General features: G+C 36.6%; 1 protein-coding gene across 1 annotated transcript in view; it reads left to right on the forward strand.

The window, feature by feature from the left end:
• The window catches only part of RPS6KA6 (ribosomal protein S6 kinase A6), a 147,582-nt gene that overhangs the window by 58,315 nt on the left and 70,894 nt on the right, over nt 1-18,373 (forward strand). The window contains 4 exon segments of the mRNA XM_033233510.1: nt 12,998-13,140; nt 15,612-15,682; nt 15,922-16,010; nt 16,793-16,851. Coding sequence (XP_033089401.1) covers nt 12,998-13,140; nt 15,612-15,682; nt 15,922-16,010; nt 16,793-16,851 — 362 coding nt within the window.

Genomic DNA, 18,373 nt, shown 5'->3' on the forward strand with positions numbered 1-18,373 from the left:
TCCAACTGTTTTTCAAACCCATTATCCATCCCCCATCCTCTAAGTCCCTTCCCCTGTACCCTTCCTAGCCACTGGTAACCATCCTTCTACTCTCTATTTCCATGAGTTCAATATTTTAATTTTCATCTTCCATAAATAAGTGAGAACGTAAGTTTATTTTTCTGTGCCTGGCTTATTTCAGTTAACACAATGATCTCCAGTTCCACCCACAATGCAGATGACAGGTTCTTACTCTTTTTTATGGATGAATAGTACTCTGTTGTGTATAAGTGCCACATTTTCTTTATCCATTTGTCTGTCAGTGGGCATTTAGATTGCTTTCTTATCATGGTTATTAAAAACAGTGCTGGCCGGGCGCGGTGGCTCAAGCCTGTAATCCCAGCACTTTGGGAGGCCGAGACGGGCGGATCACGAGGTCAGGAGATCGAGACCATCCTGACTAACACGGTGAAACCCCGTCTCTACTAAAAAATACAAAAAAAACTAGACGGGCGAGGTGGTGGGCGCCTGTAGTCCCAGCTACTCGGGAGGCTGAGGCAGGAGAATGGCGTGAACCCGGGAGGCGGAGCTTGCAGTGAGCTGAGATCCGGCCACTGCACTCCAGCCTGGGCGACAGAGCGAGACTCCGTCTCAAAAAAATAAAAAATAAATAAATAAATAAAAATAATAAAAAAAAAACAGTGCTGCAGCAAACATGGGAGTACAGATATGTCTTCATTGTACTGATTTCCTTTCTTTTACGTATGTATTCAGCAGTGGGATTAATGGATTGTATGGTAGCTCTATTTTTAGTTTTTTTGAGGAACCTCTAAACTGTTCTCCATAGTGGTTGTGCAAATTTACATTCCCACCAACAGCGTATGAGATTTCCTTTTTCTCCGCATCCTTGTCAGCATTTTTTTATTGCCTGACTTTTGAATAAAGACCTCATTTTAGGGAGAAATTATATCTTACTGTAGTTTTGATTTGCTTTTCTCTGGTGATCAGTGATGTTGAGCACCTTTTCATATGCCTGTTTGCCATTTGTATGCTTTCTTTTGAGAAATGTCTATTCAGATCTTGTGCTCATTTTTTAACTGGATTATTAGACTTTTTCCTGTAGAGTTGTTTGAGCTCCTTATATATTCTTGTTATTAATCCCTGGTCAGATGGGCAGTTTGCAAATATTTTCCCTTATTCCGTGAATTGTCTCCTCATGTTATCGATTGTTTCCTTTGCCGTGCAGAAGCTTTTTAACTTGATGTGATCCAATTTGTACATATTTGCTTTGATCACCTGTGCTTGTGGGCTATTACTTAAGAAATCTTTGCCCAGTTCAATGTCCTGGCAAGTTTATCCAATGTTTTCTTGTAGTAGTTATATTGTTCAAAGTCTTAGATGTAAATTTTTAATCTATTTTGTTTTTATTTTTGTATATAGCAAGAGCTAGTGTTATAGTTTCATTCATCTGTATATGCATATCCAGTTTTCCTAGCACCGTTTATTGAACACACCGTCCTTTACCCATTGTATGTTCTTGACACCTTGTCAAAAAGGAATTTACTATAGATACATTGATTTATCTCTGGGTTCTCGATTCCATTCCCCTGTTCTATGTTTCTGTTTTCATGACAGTACCATGTTACTATAGCTTTGTAGTATAATTTGAAGTCAATAATGTGATTCCTCCAGTTTTGTTCTTTTCTCATAGGTAGCTTTATCTATACTGGGTATTTTGTGGATCCATATAAATTTTAGGACTTTTTTTTTTCTCTTTTTGTGTAGAATCTCATTCTATTTTGAAAGGTATTGTGTTTAATCTGTAGATTGCTTTGGGTAGTACGGACAATTTTAACAATTCTGATTCTTTCAATTCATGAACTTGGAATATCTTTCCATTTTTTGTGTGTCTTTCTCAATTTCTTGCATCATTTTAGTACGTTCCTGTTTACATGTCTTCTTTAATTTCTTTTTATCAATGTTTTGTAGTTTCATTGTAGAGATACTTTACTTCTTGTTTAATTACTAGGTATTTGATTTTCTTTTTAGCTATTATAAGTGGGATCACTTTCTGGATTTCATTTTCAGATTGTTCTCTGTCGGCCTGTAGAAATGCTACTGATGTTTGTATGTTCATTTTGTATCCTGCAACTTTGTTGAGTTTGTCAGTTCTAATAGTTTCTTGGAGGAGTCTTTTGGTTTTCCCAAATGTAAGATAATACCATCCGTAAAAAAAGGATAATTTGACTTCTTCCTTTCTCACTTGGATACTCTTTATTTCTTTCTCTTGTCTGATTGCTCTGGTTAGGACTTGCAGTACTATGTTGATTAACAGTAATGAAAGCAGGCATCCTTGTTGTGTTCCAGGTCTCAGAGGAAAGGATATCAGTGTTTCCCAATTCATTATGGTATTAACAGTGGGTTTGTCATATATGGCTTTGATTATGTTGATGCATGTTCCTTCTATACCCAGTTTTCTGAGGGTTTTTTTTTTTTTTATCATGAAGAGATGTTGAATTTCATCAGGTGCTTTTTCAACATCAGTTGAAATCATCATGTAGTTTTTGTCCTTCATTTTGTTGGTATGATGTATCATATTACGTGATTTTCATATGGTGAACCATCCTTGCATACCTGGGACAAATCCCACTTGGTCTTGATGAACAGTCTTGTTGATGTATTATTGAATTCAATTTGCTAGTATCTTGTTGAGGATTTTTACATTATTATTCATCAGAGATATTGGCCTGTAGTTTTTTGTTGTTGTTGTATCTTTGTTTGGTTTGGTATCAGGGTAATACTTGCCTCATAGAATGACTTTGGGAGTATTCCCTCCTGCTCTATTTTTTGTAATATTATGAGCAGGATTGATATTAATTCTTCTTTAAATGTTTGGAGGAATGTAGCACTGAAGCCATCAGGCCCTGGGCTGTTCATTACTGGGAGACTTTTTATTATTGTGTTGATCTTACTACTTGTTATTGGCCTCTTCAGGTTTTGGATTTCTTGGTAGGTTTTATGTGACAAGGAATTTGTCCATTTTCTCTAGATTTTCCCTTTATTGGCATGTAGTTGCTCATAGTAGCCACTAATGACCCTTTGAATTTTTGTGGTATCAGTCATAATACTTCCTTTTTCATCTCTAATTTTAATTATTGGGGTCTTTTCCCTGTTTTTCTTTGATAGTCTGGCTAATGGTTTGTCAATTTTGTTTATTTTTTCAAAAAGCAAGTTTTTATCTCATTGATCTTTTGTATTATTTTCCTCATTTCAAATTCATTTATTTCTGCTCTGATATTTATTACTTTTCTCCTACTAAATTTGGGTTCAATTTGCTTGCTTCTCTAGTTCTTTAAGATACATCATAAGGCTATTTGAAGTTTTGTTTTTTTTTTAATATAAGCACTTTCAGCTATAAATTTCCATCTTAGTACTGCTTTCACTGTATTCCATAGGATTTTTTATGTTGTATTTCTATTATCATTTGTTTCAAGAATTTTTAAAATTTCTTTCTTAATTTTTTTATTGACTCTCTGGTCATTCAGGAACATATTATTTTATTTCTATGTATTTATATAGTTTCCAAAATTCCTCTTGTTGTTGATGTCTAGTTGTATTCAATTGTGGTCACAGAAGATGCTTGATATTATTGCAGATTTTTTAATATATTAAAACTTGTTTTGTGGTGTAACATATGGTCTATTCTTGAGAATGATCCATGTGCTGAGGAGAAGAGTGTGTATTCTGCAGCCTTTGGATGAAATGTTCTGTAAGTATCTATTAGGTCTACTTTTTCTATGGTGCAGATTAAGTCCGATGTTTCATTGTTGAGTTTTCTATCTGGGAGATCTGTCCACTGCTGAAAGTGGGGTGTTGAAGTCACTGGCTGTTACTGTATTGAGTTCTATATCCCTCTTTATCTATAATAATATTTGCTCTCTATATATGGATGCTCCAGTTTGGGGTACATAGATATTTATAATTTTTCTATCTTCTTGCAGGATTGACCCCTTTTATCATTCATTATGTAATGACCTCCATTTCCCTTCTTGCAATTTTTGCCTTCAAATCTATTTTGTATGATATAACTGCTCCTGCTCCTTTGTGGTTTCCATTGGCATGGAATATCTTTTCCCATTCCTTTATTTTCAGTCTGTATGTGTCTTTATGGGTGAAGCGTGTTTCTTGTAGGCAACAGATCATTTTTTCTTGCTTTTTCATGGGTTCATCCGGTCTATGTATTTTGATTGTTTAGTCCATTTATATTCAGTGTTGTTATTAATGAATAGGGACTTACTCCTGCCATTTTTTTAGTTGTTTTCTGCTCTTCTCTTCCTTGTTTTCTTCCTCCCTGCCCTCCTTTTACTGAAGGTGATTTTCTGTGGTGCTGTGATTTAGTTTTTTTTCTATTTATTTATTTATTTATTTATTTATTTATTTGGAGATGGAGTCTCGCTCTGTCGCCCAAGCTGGAGTGCAGTGGCACAATCTCGGCTCACTGCAAGCTCCACCTCCCAGGTTCATGCCATTCTCCTGCCTCAGCCTCCCAAGTAGCTGAGACTACAGGTGCCTGCCACCACACCCGGCTAATTTTTTGGTATTTTTAGTAGAGACGGGGCTTCACCGTGTTAGGCAGGATGGTCTCGATCTCTTGACCTTGTGATCCGACTGCCTCGACCTCCGAAAGTTCTGGGATTACAGGCGTGAACCTGGCCTCTTTCTCTTTATTTTTTGCATATTGTATGTTTTTCAGTTTGAGATTACCATGAGGCTTGCCAATATGATCTAATACCCCTTATTTTAAACTGATGGAAACTTAACACTGATTGTCTAAACAAACATGCAAAAAAATCTGATGAAAAACACTACACTTTGACTTCGTCTCCCCACTTTTCAACTTTTTATTGCTTCTCTTTATGTCTTATTGTACTATGTTTTGAAAAGTTTTTGTAGTTATTATTTGATTGGTTCGTCATTTAGTCTTCCTACTTAAGAGAAATTTATACCCCACAATGACAATGCAATAATATTCCCTGCATTTTTCTTTGTGCTTACTATTATAGAGAGTTTTGTACCTTCAGATGATTTCTTCTTGCTCATTACATACTTTTCTTTCAGATTGAAGAACTCCCTTTAGCATTTCTTATAAGACAGGTCTGATGTTGATGAAATCTCTGTTTTTGTTTGTCTGGGAAGGTCTTTATTTCTCCATCATGCATGAATAATACTTTTTGCCAGTTATAATAGTGTAGACTAATTTTTTTTTTTTCAGTGCTTTAAATATGTCATGCCCCTCTATCCTAACCTATAATGTTTTCACTGAAAAGTATGCTGCTAGGTGTATTGAGGCTCCATTATGTGATTTGTTTATTTTCTCTTGCTGTTTTTAGGATACTTTATCATTGAACTTTTGGAGTTTGATTATTAAATGCCTTGAGGTGGTCTTCTTTAGTTTAAATCTGTTGGGTGTTCTATAACTTTCTTGTACTTGTATGTTTATTTCTTTCTCTAGGTTTCGGGAGTTATCTGATAGTATCCCTTTGAATATACTTCTTACCCCTCTTTCTCTCTCTACTTTCTATTCAAGTCCAGTAGCTCTTAGACTTGCCCCTCTTAGGCTATTTTCTAGATCTTGTAGGCATGCTTTATTCTTCTCCTTTTTTTAAAATTTTGTCTCCTCTGTGTATTTTCAAATAGCCTGTCTTGAAGCTCACAAATTATTTTCACTTCTTGATCAGTTCTTCTATTAAGAGACTGTCGTGCATTCTTCAGTATGTCAAGTTGCATTTTTCAGCTCTAGAATTTCTACTTGATTCTTTTTAATTATTTTAATCTCTTTATTAAAGTTATCTGATAGAATTGTAAATTCTTTCTCTTTGTTATCTTTAGTTTCGTTGAGTTTCCTCAACAGAGCTATTTTGAATTATCTGTCTGAAAGCCTGCATGTCTATCTCTGTTTCTCCAGAATTGGTTCCTGGTTCCTTATTTAGTTCATTTGGTGAGGTCATGTTTTTCTTTTTTTTTTTTTTTTTTTTTTTTTTTTTTGAGACGGAGTCTTGCTCTGTCGCCCAGGCTGGAGTGCAGTGGCCGGATCTCAGCTCACTGCAAGCTCCGCCTCCCGGGTTTACGCCATTCTCCTGCCTCAGCCTCCGAAGTAGCTGGGACTACAGGCGCCCGCCACCTCGCCCGGCTAGTTTTTGTATTTTTAGTAGAGATGGGGTTTCACTGTGTTAGCCAGGATGGTCTCGATCTCCTGACCTCGTGATCCGCCCGTCTCGGCCTCCCAAAGTGCTGGGATTACAGGCTTGAGCCACCGCGCCCAGCCGGTGAGGTCATGTTTTTCTAGATGGTCTTGCTGCTTGTAGATGCTTGGGAGTGTATGGGCATCGATGAGTTAGATTTTTAATTTGGTCTTCGCACTCCAGGCTTGTTTGTACCTGTCCTTCTTGGGAAGACTTTACAGGTATTCGCTGGGAGTTGAACCCCAAGCCCAATAATGCTGCAGTTTTTTTATTTTTTTTTTTTATTTTTTTTTATTTTTATTATACTTTAAGTTACAGGGTACATGTGCATAACGTGCAGGTTTGTTACATATGTATACTTGTGCCATGTTGGTGTGCTGCACCCATCAACTCGTCAGCACCCATCAATTCGTCATTTATACCAGGTATAACTCCCAGTGCAATCCCTCCCCCCTCCCCCCTCCCCATGATAGGCCCCGTTGTGTGATGCTCCCCTTCCCGAGTCCAAGTGATGTCATTGTTCAGTTCCCACCTATGAGTGAGAACATGCGGTGTTGGTTTTCTGTTCTTGTGATAGTTTGCTAAGAATGATGGTTTCCAGCTGCATCCATGTCCCTAAAAAGGATGCAAACTCATCCTTTTTCGTGGCTGCATAGTATTCCACAATGTATATGTGCCACATTTTCTTAATCCAGTCTGTCACAAATGGAAATTTGCGTTGATTCCAAGTCTTTGCTATTGTGAATAGTGCTGCAATAAACATACGTTTGCATGTGTCTTTATAGCAGCATGATTTATAATCCTTTGAGTATATACCCAGTAGTGGAATGGCTGGGTCATATGGTACATCTAGATCTAGATCCTTGAGGAAGTGTCATAATGGTTGAACTAGTTTACAATCCCACCAACAGTGTAAAAGTGTTCCTATTTCTCCACATCCTCTCCAGCATCTGTTGTTTCCTGACTTTTTAATGATTGCCATTCTAACTGGTGCGAGAGGGTATCTCATTGTGGTTTTGATTTGCATTTCTCTGATGGCGAGTGATGATGAGCATTTTTTCATGTGTCTGTTGGCTGTATGAATGTCTTCTTTTGAGAAATGTCTGTTCATCCTTTCCCCACTTTGTGATGGGGTTGTTTGTTTTTTTTCTTTTTTTTTTTTTTTTTTATTTAAGTTCTAGGGTACATGTGCATGACGTTTATATCATGTATAACTTCCAATGCAATCCCTCCCTCCTCCCCCCACCCCATGATAGGCCCCAGTGTGTGATGTTCCCCTTCCCGAGTCCAAGTGATCTCATTGTTCAGTTCCCACCTATGAGTGAGAACATGCGGTGTTTGGTTTTCTCTTCTTGTGATAGTTGCTAAGAATGATGGTTTCCAGCTGCATCCATGTCCCTACAAAGGACGCAAACTCATCCTTTTTTATGGCTGCATAGTATTCCATGGTGTATATGTGCCACATTTTCTTAATCCAGTCTGTCACAGATGGACATTTGGGTTGATTCCAAGTCTTTGCTATTGTGAATAGTGCCGCAATAAACATACGTGTGCATGTGTCTTTGTAGTAGAGTAATTTATAATCCTTTGGGTATATACCCAGTAGTGGGATGGCTGGGTCATATGGTACATCTAGTTCTAGATCCTTGAGGAATCGCCATACTGTTTTCCATAATGGTTGAGCTAGTTTACAATCCCACCAACAGTGTAAAAGTGTTCCTATTTCTCCACATCTTCTCCAGCACCTGTTGTTTCCTGACTTCTTAATGATTGCCATTCTAACTGGTGTGAGATGGTATCTCATTGTGGTTTTGATTTGCATTTCTCTGATGGCGAGTGATGATGAGCATTTTTTCATGTGTCTGTTGGCGGTATGGATGTCTTCTTTGGAGAAATGTCTGTTCATATGCTTTGCCCACTTTTTGATGGGGTTGTTTGTTTTTTTCTTGTATATTTGTTTGAGTTCTTTGTAGATTCTGGATATTAGCCCTTTGTCAGATGAGTAGGTTGCAAAAATTTTCTCCCATTCTGTAGATTGCCTGTTCACTCTGATGGTAGTTTCTTTGGCTGTGCAAAAGCTCTTTAGTTTAATTAGATCCCATGTGTCAATTTTTGCTTTTGCTGCTGTTGCTTTTGGTGTTTTAGACATGAAGTCCTTGCCCATGCCTATGTCCTGAATGGTACTACCTAGATTTTCTTCTAGGGTTTTTATGGTATTAGGTCTAACATTTAAGTCTCTAATCCATCTTGAATTAATTTTCGTATAAGGGGTAAGGAAAGGATCCAGTTTCAGCTTTCTACTTATGGCTAGCCAATTTTCCCAGCACCATTTATTAAATAGGGAATCCTTTCCCCATTTCTTGTTTCTCTCAGGTTTGTCAAAGATCAGATGGCTGTAGATGTGTGGTATTATTTCTGAGGACTCCGTTCTGTTCCATTGGTCTATATCTCTGTTGTGGTACCAGTACCATGCTGTTTTGGTTACTGTAGCCTTGTAGTATAGTTTGAGGTCAGGTAGCGTGATGCCTCCAGCTTTGTCCTATTGACTTAGGATTGTCTTGGCAATGCGGGCTCTTTTTTGGTTCCATATGAACTTTAAAGCCGTTTTTTTCCAACTCTGTGAAGAAAGTCATTGGTAGCTTGATGGGGATGGCATTGAATCTATAAATAACCTTGGGCAGTATGGCCATTTTCACGATATTGATTCTTCCTAATGCTGCAGTTTTATAGGCTCCTAGAGGTACCCCATTGGTGGCCTTGGATAAATTCTGGAAGAATTGTCTCTATTACCAGTCAGAGAACCTCACTCTTTTCCCTTATTTTCTCCCAAACAAATGGAGTCTATCTCTGTGCTGAGCCACCTGGAATGGGGATGTGGTTATGCAGTCACCCCTATGGCTGCCACAACTCAGTCTGTATTGAATCAAACTGCAAGCCAGCACAACACTGGGTCTCTCCCTTGGCTCACTGTAACTATTACCTGGGTAAAACCTATTTTCACTCAAGATCATAGTGCTCTACAATCAGCAGATGTTAAGGCCAAACAGGTTTGTGTCCTTCCTTTCAGGGCAGTGAGTTCCGCCTGGCCCCAGGTAGGACCAGACATGCTGTTTGGGAGCCAAGGATTAGAGTCATATACCTTAGAAATTTACCTGAAGTTCTATTCTACTGCAACTAAGGTGGCACTCAGACCATAATCCAGAATCTTTGTTGCACTTCCCTCCCCTTTCCACAGGCAGAGGAACCTCTCCCTGTAGCCCTCAGCACCAGCAGCCCATAGCAGGGGTTCTGTCAGGCCACTGGCAACGTTCACTTAAAGCCCAGTGGTTCTTCAGTCAACAACTGGTGAATGCTGCCAGGCTTGGAATTCACTCTTCAGAGCACTGGGCTCCCTTATGCCCCAGGGCAGATCTAGAAATGATATCCAAGAGCCTAGGCTTAGACTCAGAGACCTCAAGAGCCTGCTTATTGGCCTACCCCACTGTGGCCAAGCTGGTGCCTAAGGTGCATTACCTTTCTGCTTTTCTCAAACAGAAGGAATTTTTTTTCTGTAGCTACCACAGCTCTCAATTTTTGGGTCACACCTGAAGCCAGCATGTCTCAGAGCCCAAAGTCCATGGTGTACTACCTGGGTATATTGCTGCTGGTGGTGGTTCGTGGTGCAAGATCTCTTTAATCGCAGGCAATTAATCCTGCCAGGACTGGGTTCTTCTTTTCAAGACAGTGGGTTTCCTTTTGGCCCAGGGTGTGTCTAGAAATATCATCCATGAGCTAGGGCCTGGAATGGGAACCTCACAACTCTGCTCAGTGTCCTGTCCTACTCTGGCTGAGCTGATATCTAAGATGCAAGACAAAGTCCTCTTTACTTTGTGCTCCTTCCTCCTTAAGCAGAAGGAAGGAGTCACTTTTGTTGCTGTGCTGTCTGGAGTTGGGGAATGGTGGCACAAGTACTCCCTTAGCCACCCTGACTGGCATTTATGTAGGTCACATGCCACCCTAGTCCACTGGCTCTAATTCCAGTTCAACACTAGTAGTTGCCTTGGAATTGCAGTTTACATCTTAGACTGCCTTTTAAGTTTACCTAGGACCCCAGAGCACTTTGACCCAAGATGATGAGGCTTGCTGAGGAGTTCAAATTTAGACCACTGGGATGGGCAATTCCCTTCTGTCTAGTTCTTGTCCAAAAATTTCCTCTGGCCAGGTGCAGTGGCTCATGCCTATAAACCCAGCACTTTGGGAGGCTGAGGTGAATGGATCATCTGGGGTCAGGAGTTCGAGACCAGCCTGACCAATATGGTGAAACCTTGCCTCTACTAAAAGCATGAAATAAATTAGCCACCCATGGTGGCAAATGCCTGTAATCCTAGCTACTCAGGAGGCTGAGGCAGGAGAATCACTTGAACCCGAGAGGCAGAGGTTGCAGTGAGCAAGACTCCATCTCAAAAAAAAAAAAAAAACTTAAAAAATAAAAAGTAACAAAAACTTCCTCCATATGTGGGTGCTGGCTGAGGCGAGCATGACTTTGCTCTCTGCTGTAACAGGGCAGCACTGAATTCAATGTAAAGCCCCCCAGTTGCTGAGCTTTCCCTCCCCTATCTGCAAAGACTCTCCTCATTGCATGACTACTGCTGGGGCATGGGCAGGGGGTGTTATCAGTGATTTATGACTGTCTCCTCTACCCTCTTCAATGCCTCTTTCAGCAACAGGAAGTTAAAACTAAGTACTGTGATCCCTCACCTGATTTTTGATTCTTGTGATGGTGCTTTTCTGTGTGCAGAGAGTTGTTGAACTTTGGTGTTCCTGCAGAAGCTACAAATGGTATAGGCTTCTGTTTCGCCATCTTGCTCCATCCTCTCCTCCTGTAGCTTCTTCTTCATTTTCTTAATACCATTTTCTGAAGAACAGTTTGTTTATTTTGATAATGTCTAGTTTATCATTATTTTTCTTTTATGGATTATACTTTTCATGTATAACCAAGATCACAAAGATTTTCTATTTTTTTTTGTAAATTTTATATTAGGTTTTACATGGTTTATGATCCATTTTGAGTTAATTATTTATGGTATGAGGATGAACTTTTCTATATCTCTATCCTACTTGTTCTGGTACCATTTGTTGAAAAGACTGCTTTTTCTCCATAGAATTGTTTTTGCACCTTTGCGATAAATTAAGTGACATTGTAGAGCCAGTTCTGTTATAATGTGATGTATGTGATCTAAATCACTGCAGTATGCATAAATCCATAGTATATAAACCACAGAACTTACGGGAAAAATGGGGCAAGGGGCATAACTTTAAAATGTTTAATCAGCGATACGCAAAAGAGAAGAAAGTAAAAAGGGTAGCATTGTTTTATATGTTCTAAATGATTAAGAAATACATAAAGACTGCAATAAATACAGTTCCTTACCTTGAAAAAGACCTGAAGTTTGCTTGTGGAAGTGGGTGTCAGAAAAGTTACAGTTTGTAAGTTATAATGATGTAGTGGAAGTTAGATTATCTGGAACTGGAAGGAAACTTTTAACACTAGAGGTGGACAGGAGCGGCTCATAACAAATACAGTGAAGTAGCTGGTAGATGTTTGAGTTGTGTGCATATGTGCATTTTATGTATTTCTACTTTCCTAAGCTCAGCTGGTTCAGTTTTCTGTGCTCATATGATGTTTCCTGCAGACAAAATCACCCATAAGCCAGTGTGAAATTCATGTTATACTTAGATTGTTTGCTAAGATATCAATTGCATTAGAACAAATTTGCATTTTCAAAAGAAGCATTATAGCAAAATTAACTGTATATGTTAGTCTATTATTGTACACTCCTCTGTTCTGTTTATATATATGTCCAACCTTTTTCTGGTACCCCACTGTCTTGATTACCGTAGCTTTATAGTACGTGTTGAAGTCAGGTGTAGTATAAGTCCTTCAACTTTCTTCTAACTTTTCAAAATTCTTTGAACTATTTTATTTTCTTGACTTTTTTATACAAATTGTAGAATCAGCTTATTGATTTCTACAAAATAAATTTTGCTGGGATTTTATTAAAGTTTCATTGAATTGGTATATCAGTTTGGGGAGAATCCATACCTTAACAACATTAAATCTTCCAATTCATGAACATGGTATATCTTCCCATTTATTTAGGTCTACCTTGATTTGTTTCATCAGTGTTTCCAGTTTTCAGCATATGATTCTTGCATATATATTTTATAGCTGTAGGTGTATATTTATACCTGTAGATTTCATGTTTGATATTTTTGGTGGTATTATAAATGGTATTTTTTAAATTTCGCCTTCCAGTCGTTCATTAGTAATACCAGGAAATAAGATTGATTTTTATATATTGGTATCTTTAGCTCTTTGAAGGCTTTGAACAAAAATGGAAGCTCACCAAAGCCAAAGCAAAATTTGTTTTTTTAATATTTTAAAAAGTATAAGTTACTATTTCTGTTTTGTCTTAGTCTATTTTAAAACTTAGATCAATATGGCAGCTTTGATTTAATTGTTGTTCCCTCACATTTTTTGCATTGTATTCTAGTGCAGACCTGAAAGCATGTATTTTGAGGATGAGATTTAATGGAAGGATCTTTAAATGACCTTAAAAAGTATTGTTATGAAATACAAGCTACTTTCTCTTATTGATCTTGCAGGAACTTTCTTAAGAATAATTGTAGGCCATCCATAAATAATTGTAATGTTTAATACATTATTTTGTTTCTTTTGATGTTTTCTGTTTTCTGAAGTTTTTCAGACACATTTTTTGGTAATACTGTTATTATAGATTTTGGACTCAGCAAGGAGTCAGTAGATCAAGAAAAGAAGGCTTACTCATTTTGTGGTACAGTAGAGTATATGGCTCCTGAAGTAGTAAATAGGAGAGGCCATTCCCAGAGTGCTGATTGGTGGTCATATGGTGTTCTTATGGTAAGTAGCATTATTTGTTTTAATTATGCCAACCTGTGATTGATATATAAATTATTTTATTTTATTTCAAAATATAAAAATTATTTTATTTCAAATTTTGGGACTTAGCAGATCAGAAAGGGGTTCTGATAATTTATAATTAGCACCAAAAACCTTGTGATTGGCTAGCTGTTACACAATAAAAATTAAAGTTTTGATGTTCTGATTTATTTTAAAGTTGCTACTAAAAAGGTAAATGGCAGCATTGTTATAATAAACTATTCATATTTGATACTTATGAAAAGGTCTGTCAGATTCTATATTTCAGAATGATGAGTTTATCAGTTACGTGGTATTTTAATTGAATGTTACAGAACTTAGCACCTTACCATATAGTGTCCTATTGTCAGATTGTTCCGTGCATTCCCTGGAAAGGTTATAAACCTGTTGAACAGAGGAATCATGTCTTATACTACTTTTCATCTCCAATAGTACCAAGCATAGTGAGCATTTCAGTAGGTGCTTAATACAGTAGATGCTTAATGACCATTGGTATGAGATTAAGTATAGAATTTGCAGGAGTCAGTAGGATGATAGATAAATAGCTGTTGAATTAGATATAATTTGCTTTTGAGGGCTGATCCATTTTGTCCATTTATCACTGAGTAGCATACCAAATGACACATAAGCATGTTAAGTGCCTATTATAAGCCTGACATATTAGGAGGCCTGTGGGGTAAGGACTGATTCTAAGTACAATATTTGGTCTTTTTCAACTGGAGTAGCTAAATAAACTCTCAAGAAGTACCTTAGGAGTTCAGGGAAGATTTATGTAAGCTGATGTAGGCAAACTGGAAGAGTTGGAATTAAAATTAAGCCCTGAAGCATGGATAAAATTTCAATAGTTGTGTGTCAAGAAGGAGAGTATTGTGATCATATTAGCAAAGACTTGGAGAACCAGTTTGACTAGAGAAGTGGAGAAAGAGGGCAAAGGTGGAGGAAGTGAAGCTATAAACCTATAAGCATTTACACATGATTCTTTGAGTAGGAGGAAACTTTTAGATTCTAAACAGGATGGAAATTAGAGAAGATTGTATTTTAGGAAGATTAGCCTTGACAGCATTATGTAAGTGGATTGTATTGGAAGAAACTAGAAATAGGAAGACAAAAGAGATCTTAAAAGACAATTGTAAGATTATAGAGATTTCAAAGTAATCTGTTACTAACCTTGGTAGCAAATTAGATGACACAGGTGAAAAAGAGATGAATTGTCAAAGATAAAAATGCCTATAAAATTTGTGAGTTTTAGGGGGTTGAAAGAATGGTAAGTTAATAGAAGAGATAACTGAGGAGGACAGCTGGTTTTGGAAGTGGGAAAAAATAATTTCTAACATGTAGCATAGGTTACTCTAGGTTAATGACTCACCACTGGGTGGTGATAAACCAGAAGGGGTAGTGGAGAGAGAATCAGAATCATTCGGAGACCTTAATATGTATATATTAACTACCCAACCTATAGTTTCTTTGAGGGAAGATGTGAGTCCTATATATGATCCTTCATTCTCTCCCTGAAGTTGTCACCTCTACTCCTCCAGTCTTTGGTGGTGTACTATTACTTAAGATTTGGGAAGGAAAGCTGGAGTTTGAGAAAGATTAAGGCTTGAACAGCAGATTTTGGGAGACATTAAGATACAGGGGAGACTTGAACGTATAAGCTCACTTAGATTGTGAGTTCAGATAAATGAGTAGAAGACTAAAGGACAAAGCCATTATTGAATCTAAGTTTGAGATTTAATACTGGAGATACAAAAACTTCTCTTTAATGTGCTATAATGATTTTTAGAGGTAGTCTTTTTTTATACCATTATTTAATGTTCTAGTTAGTCACATTGCAGTCAGTTCTCTATGAGAAAATGTTTTCCTTCTTCTGTGTACAACTAAGATGTATGTTTCTTTTTTAAAGCTATTGGCATGCGTGTCGGGGGGGTGGGGGAGTGGTGGTGGTGTGTTCTGCTGCTTCTACCTCTTTTTTGGGTCCTGTTTTGGGGGCCGTGGAGGAAATGAGAATAGTTAAATCTTTGTTGGGCATGTATGAATTTGAATGCTTTTCTGCTTATTTTTCCTTTTCCTTTATTATTAAACATTTGCTTCAAAAGAATATCTTTGTTTTAACAGAAAGTGCATTGTGCATATTTTCAATTGCTTTGGCTTTGAAAACATAGCCAAATTAGAACCAAAGAAGAATTGGTTGGTTTCATCTGCTACAGGTCACCATCAGTTGAGCTATATATATACATAGAGAGAGAGAGAGTGGGATACCAGAAGTTTATTTCTTTAAGTAACCAAATTTTCTGGTCCCATTTTGATCTACTATCATGTAGATCTTACAGTTTGATGATTATATAGTAGAAGGCTCAAATTTTTCTAAAGAATCTTACTATATATTCTAAGGTGTTCTAATTGTGTGGTGATGTTTTGTTTGTTTGTTTTAGTTTGAAATGCTTACTGGTACTCTGCCATTTCAAGGTAAAGACAGAAATGAGACCATGAATATGATATTAAAGTAAGTGTAAACAGTATGTTTTTCTTTTGGGAAAAAAAATCTCTTGCTTTCAGTTTTGAGAAAATTATTGCGGTTTTAAAATACACAAGAGAACATTTTTCTCACTGTCTTGTTCCCTTCTACCATATACAGGACATAATTTACCCTTGTAAAAGCACTTTTAAAAATTCTTTTTGAGATTTTTCAAATCAAATGCGTGGCTAAATTGAAGTGAAACTTTCTAAAATCCTCTGTTTCAGAGCAAAACTTGGAATGCCTCAATTTCTTAGTGCTGAAGCACAAAGTCTTCTAAGGATGTTGTTCAAAAGGAATCCAGCAAATAGATTGGGTATTGCTTCTTTTCTTAGCTTTTATAGAAGTAACTGCATGTTTTGGGAGGATAATTAAATCTTTATGTTTTCTTGTTTGATTTGAGCACATTACTTCTATACATAGAATTCTTCATTTTGTGTATGCATTTCAGACAAAGTAAACTCTGTTATGTCCATGATTTAAAACTGAAGTAGTCTAGTTAATGAAAGCTTCTGTTCAACCTATTATTAGGTATGTATTATGGATTACTTCTTTTGAAATAATACACAGATTCTCCCTTGTACAGGTAATCTTCTATATATTTGAAGATAGATATTTTGCCCCTCCCAATACTCTTCGAAGTAAACATTATGTTTCTGTAACTATTTTTTTGACCCCTTTCTGGTAGCCTTTCCCTGTATCCAGATGCAATCCTATTATTTATGCCCTCGTGTGAACATTTCAGTGTCCCTTTATTCCTTTGTACCTTTTAATTTGGCATATAAATATAAGGTCATAAGATAAATTAGGGGTGAAAAAATATGTATTTAAGTATTATGTTTAATACTATTTTGATTTAATTTGAGAGACACTTTAATATTTCATGATACTCTTTGTAGTTCAATATGAACATTAGTTATTTTTATCACAATAAAATGAAAGGACAAGCTAATAAAATGCCAGATAAGAAATCATATAATTTTATTTTCAAGGAATGTATGAAATATGTGTATTCCTGTTTACAGATAGCAGTCTGGAAGCCAGGGAGCAAGATTTTTAAAAAATCATAAAATTAAAATATCATTTCTTTTTTTATAGGATCAGAAGGAGTTGAAGAAATCAAAAGACATCTGTTTTTTGCAAATATTGACTGGGATGTAAGTTAAGTAGAAAGCTTGTTATTGAATAATTTCATATGACGAACACAGAGATTAAAGGTTTATTGCTTTTAATTTAAATAACAAATCAGTGGAATGTTTATATATGTATTTATTTTTCTTTTTCTTAAAAAAATTTAGATCTGGGGATGCATTTGTGGGTTTTTTACATGGATATTGCATAATGGTAGGTTTGGATTTCTAATGTATCCATCAACAAAACAGTGACCATTAGGTAATTTTTCAGCCCTCAACCCCCTTTTAACTTCTCCCTTTTGGAGTCCTTGGTGTCTGTTATTTCCATCTGTATGTCCATGTGTTTCCATTGTGTAACTCCCACTTATAAGTGAGAACATGGGATATTTGATTTTCTGAATTATTTCACATAGGATAATGATCTCCACCTCCATCCATGTTGATGGAAAGATAATGATTTTGTTCTTTCTTACAGATGTATGGTATTCCATGGTGTCTATATACCATAATCTCTGTATCGAATTAACCATTGATGGACACTTAGGTTGATTCCATAACTTTGCTATTGTGAACAGTGCTGTGATAGACATACAAATGCAGGTGTCCTTTTTATATAATGATCGATTTTCCTTTGGGTACATACCTGTTAGTGGGATTGCTGGGTCAATTTTTTTTTATTATTATACCTTTGAGAAATTTTCATATGGTTTTTCATAGAGGTTGTACTAATTTACATTCCCATCAACAGTGTATAAGTGTACCCATTTTTTTCCCACATCCATGCCAACGTCTGTTATTTTCTAACTTTTTAATAATAGCCCTCCTGACTGATATAAAATCGTATTTCATTGTGGTTTTAATTTGCATTTTTCTGATGATTAGTATATTGAGCATTTTTCCATGTTTGTTGGCTGCTTTATGTCTTCTTTTGTAAAATGTGTGTTCATGTCCTTTGCCCACCTTTTAATAGGTCTGTTTGTTTGTTTACCTGTTGAGTTGTTTGAGTACCTTGTAGATTCTGGATATTAGTCTTTTGTCAGAGACATAGTTTGCAAATATTTTATCCCATTCTGTAGGTCATCTTTTTACTCTACTGATTATTTCTTTGACTGTGCAGGAAATTAATTAAGTCCAATTTGTCTACTTTTGTTTTTGTTGCATTTGCTTTTGGGATTTTAGTCATAAATTCTTTGTATAGATCAATGTCCAGAAGAGTTTTGCCTAGGTTTTCTTCTAGTGCCTTTGTAGTTTCACGTCTTATGTTTAAGTCTTCAAACCGTCTTGAGTTAATTATTGTGAATAGTGAGAGATGGGGTCCAGTTTTATTCTTCTTCATGTGGCTAGGCAATTTTCCCAACACCATTTATTGAATAGAGTGTTCTCTCATTGTTTATTGTTGTTGATTTTGTAGAAAATCAGATGACTATAGGTATGCAGCTTTATTTCTGGGATCTCTGTTTTGTTCCATTGATCTATGTGTCTAATTTTGTACAAGTACTGTGCTGTTTAAGTTACTATAGCCTTGTAGTATAATTTGAAATTAGGA

Source organism: Trachypithecus francoisi, unplaced genomic scaffold (assembly GCF_009764315.1).
Source record: "Trachypithecus francoisi isolate TF-2019V2 unplaced genomic scaffold, Tfra_2.0 Contig01451, whole genome shotgun sequence".
Classification (NCBI taxonomy): Eukaryota; Metazoa; Chordata; class Mammalia; order Primates; family Cercopithecidae; genus Trachypithecus; species Trachypithecus francoisi.